Source organism: Pezoporus flaviventris, unplaced genomic scaffold (assembly GCF_033815535.1).
Source record: "Pezoporus flaviventris isolate CSIRO_AGI_PZ_B2104156 unplaced genomic scaffold, CSIRO_AGI_Pfla_v1 ptg000078l, whole genome shotgun sequence".
Taxonomy (NCBI): domain Eukaryota; kingdom Metazoa; phylum Chordata; class Aves; order Psittaciformes; family Psittacidae; genus Pezoporus; species Pezoporus flaviventris.
In genome coordinates this window covers 1,169,104-1,172,976 of record NW_026892626.1, presented here as the reverse complement: position 1 = coordinate 1,172,976, position 3,873 = coordinate 1,169,104, and the positions used below count along the sequence as shown (strand labels likewise).

Sequence of the window (3,873 nt, the reverse complement as noted above, 5' to 3'; positions counted from 1 at the left end):
GGAGGTAAAGGACGTGAGAAGGGTTGTAGTTTGTGCCATGTGGACACACACCAGTCTCCCACCCCCTATGCCTCAAAGGTGGAGGGTCCAGCTCTCCACCAAGAGCTTTAGCCCCACACCACGGAGAAGGGATCCAGCGATGTCACACCACGTGCACCGTGGGATGCAGGAACACTCCCTCGAGTGAAAGGGGTGCTGCTGGAAGGCTGCAGCCTCCCACGCTGAGCATGCCGCGATGCTGGAATACACTCGGCAGTGACATCTGGATGTGCTGGTGCGCGGTGCCATGCTCTCCTTCTAGCTCTGCGTGGAGCTGGAAGAGGGCTTTGGAGGTGGCTTCTGTGGAACAGCAGCAGTGGTGGACACCAGAGGTAGAGAGAGGGACGAGCTGCCGGTCAGGTCCGTGCCGGTGCCCAGAGCCCTCCTGGCCGATGCAGACAGAGGATGCCGAGGGCAGGCAAGAGGAGGGGGCACCTCCCGCGTCGGGGGCCACCGCCACCAGCGCAGCGCCTGCCCACCGCTGGTGCCGGCCCCGGGGGGAGAGGGGAGGGCGGCTGGACCCTGCGGGCGCGGCTGTCACTCTGCGCGCGGCGAAAGTGACAGCGGGGGCGGGGCGGGCGCGCGCTGGGCGCGTATTTAACTTGGGCAGCGGGCGGCGCGCGGCAGAGCGCGGCGGGCGGGCGGAGGGCGCGGGAGAGCCGAGCCGAGCCGTGCCCAGCCCAACCCAACCCAACGGAGCGGAGCGGCTTTGAGCCCAGCCGAGCAGAGCGGTGTGGAGCCGCGGCTGGATCCGTTGAGCTCAGCGTAGCCGGCCGGGACCCCGAAGCAGCGGCAGCACCGGCAGCGGCAGCAGCATGGGTCGCCAGGGCTGCTGAGCGGCCGAGCCCGCTCCTGCCCGCCCTCGCCGAGGAGCCGCTCGGAGCGACGGGCGCCGCCAAGGACCGCACCGGGAGCCGGTGCCTGGGACATCTCCTGCATACACACACTCCGTCGCGCCGAGGATGCTCCGGGGGCCAGCTGGCCGCCCCCGCCGCTCGCCATGAGGAGAAGCCCGGCCGGGCCTCGGGCGCTGCCGCCGCTGCCAGCCGCCGCCTGAGCCCCGCGCCCTGACGGTGCCCGCGCAGGGGCCGCCCGAGCGGTCCTCCGTGACCCTTCCCCCCGCCCTTCGCCCTGCCCGCCCGGCTATAAAGGAGGGTTTTATTCTCGGGCTCCGGTCTCACGCCAAACCCTGTCACACCGTCTAGACAAGCTGTCGTGGGGCTCGGCCCAGCTGTCACCATGGCGATGGAGACGAGTCCGCTGTGAATTTTGGGGGGGGGGGGGGAGCGAGGGATAGCGGCGGCGGCGACGGAGGAAGGCTCGGCCGCCGCCGTGCCCTGCCCTGCCCCGCGAGGGAGGCACGGACCCCCCGGCGCTCTCGGCCGCGGCTGGAGCCGGCCCGGCGGGGAGCCCCGGGGAGCCAGCGGCCGCGGAGCGAGCCTCAGATGTGTCTGTCACACAACCCCGGCAGAGCTATTTAAAGTAACGGGCCTCGCCGGACTTTTGTCTCTGCCTATTTATGAGTCCCCCAGAGCTGGCAGGCACCGCCGGGCAGCGCTAGGAGCCGAGCCCGTGGGGACGCCAGCGGGGGCCCGCCCGGAGCATGACGGCGATCCGGGCGCTGCTGCTCTGCTCCTGCCTGGGGCTGCTGCGCCCCGTGGGCGGGCAGCCCTTCCTGCGACTGCGACCCTCGCCCAGCGACAACCTGCCCGTCAAAGACATCGTGGAGCACCCGGATCCCGAGTACGACCCCAAGGAGCATGACTTGGACGAGAGGACTCTGCGGAAGAAGCTGGGCAGCCATTTCGACCCCGGCTTCATGGCCGTGGCCGTGCCGGGACCGGCCAACGCGTCGGGCGCCGAGGCGGCGGCGGGGCGGGCGCGGGCGGCGCTGCCGGCGGAGCTGCGGCGGCTGGAGCTGGGCCCGCCCCAGGGACCGCGGCTCAGGGTGGGCAAGAAGGCGCGGCGGAAGGTGCTGCAGTGGCTCTGGGCGTACACCTACTGCCCCGTCCTCTACACATGGAAGGACCTGGGCGTCCGGTTCTGGCCTCGCTACATCAAGGAGGGCAACTGCTTCGCCGAGAAGTCCTGCTCGCTGCCAGAGGGCATGTTTTGCAAGCCCGTCAAGTCGGTCACCAAGACCTTCCTGCGCTGGCATTGCCAGGGCTGGTCCAGTCAGAAGTACTGCACTTGGATCCCGGTGCAGTACCCGCTCATCTCCGAGTGCAAGTGCTCCTGCTAACCCCCCCCGGCCTCGCCCCACCGCCCGGCATCGCCCGCATGATTTGGGGAAAGAGGCTGTGAGTGTTTTCACACTGCCCAGCGCTGGGTGTTGGGGCGAGGAACTGGGTCGTTTGGTTTTCTTTGTTTTTCTGGACTTATTTTAATGTTATTTTATTTGAAAGGGGAAAAGCGAACCCAGGAACTGCAGGGCAGGCCAAAGGCACAGTAAAGCACTACAAGCAGATGTCTATTTTTATACGTATATAGCCTTCTAACAAAAGGAAAATAAAAAAAAAAAAAAAATTACCAGCCGTGTAAATAGAGAGATTTTAAAGGAAAGGCAGGAAATCGCAGTTGTTGGTTTTTTTTTTAATTATTATTATAATTATTGTTATTATTATTATTTTAAAGACATAGGACCACATTTTAAACCCATCCCCACAGAACCTGAGCACTTCTGTGCTGAAGGGAAGGGCAAAGATTTCCCATAAAGATGATTTTATCAAAAGGAGAAAGGGGGGGAAGGGGGGGGGGGTAAAGAAAGCAAAGCAGGAACAGCAGCAGCCCCCAAGATGGTTGTTTCTCTGTGCTGTATTTTGTCTTCTTCAGACCTTGTCCCTGATGTTTGAACTAATTTGCCACGCTCCCTAGGGTTGTTTTTTAAAGTGTATAACAATTAATTCAGGAAATTTTAAATTACAAATCTATGAAAGAGTGGAATCATTTTGTTGTGTGGGAATACATATAGTCATGTAGAGACGCTAAAGGAAATTTTCTGTGTACAGTTTATTTATTTTTAACGTTTGTGTATAGGAAAAAAAAAAACAAACAAGCTAGAGATTATGCCAGAAACTATTGGAAATGTTTACTTGAATATTCCTTTAAAAACATATCAATGTAAATATGAGCTATCACTGAGCAGAGAAAAAAAAAAAAAGCATTTTAGCAATAAACTCTATCTTTGAAGGAACCCTCTCCCCCATGGTGCACCCCACTTCCCCACAGGAACTGCCGAGACCCCAGGTCTTGCTCAGAGCAGGTGATGAGTAAAGGGCTTTGGCCGTGTGAATCGTGACACGCTCCTGAGTCTGGTGGAGCTCCACTGGCTTCTGTGCCTGGGATCATGCTGTGGGCTCTGTGTGTTTAACCTGATGGGGAGAGAGAAACAAAAAAATGGGGAGAAGAATGGCTCATAACATGCAAAAAGAGTGCAATGTCCCAGCCAGAAGGTGTCATCTGAAGTCCTTGGGAGATTCCATGCTCTGTAGCTCTTGGATTCAGCTCTTCTCCCACTGGCAGAGGAAGCAATCGAGGTTACTACCCCAGCCATCAAAGTGCCTGACACAGCTAGGCAGCCCCATGTGTGTCAGAACAAATGTTTTTTCCTTGGCTGCCACTGCTAGCACGGGAGGGGAGGATATTGACAAGCCCCGTGGCCAGCCCTACTGCTGCCACGGAGCCCAGGGCCTGTCGTAAGCTAGGGTGAGGAGGAACTGCAGATCCCACAACGGCTCTGCATGCCCTCAGCTTCCCACCCTGGTATGCCAGGGCCACCGGGACCCTCACTACTCTTCCGCTGGAGCTCATGGAGCCAGGGACAGGGACAGACAT

The 3,873-nt window shown here is 59.9% G+C and overlaps 1 protein-coding gene across 1 annotated transcript; it reads left to right on the top strand.

The window, feature by feature from the left end:
- Nucleotides 1–840: 840 nt before the first annotated feature.
- Nucleotides 841–3,232, top strand: LOC133279657 (noggin-2-like). Its single transcript, XM_061473571.1, has one exon. The coding sequence runs from the start codon at nucleotides 1,643–1,645 to the stop codon at nucleotides 2,279–2,281; it is 639 nt and encodes a 212-aa protein (XP_061329555.1). The 5' UTR covers nucleotides 841–1,642; the 3' UTR covers nucleotides 2,282–3,232.
- Nucleotides 3,233–3,873: the final 641 nt, after the last annotated feature.

Coding starts and splice junctions, on each gene's coding strand:
- LOC133279657 (XM_061473571.1), top strand. CDS start 1,643: ATGACGGCGATCCGGGCGCTGCTGCTCTGCTCCTGCCTGGGGCTGCTG.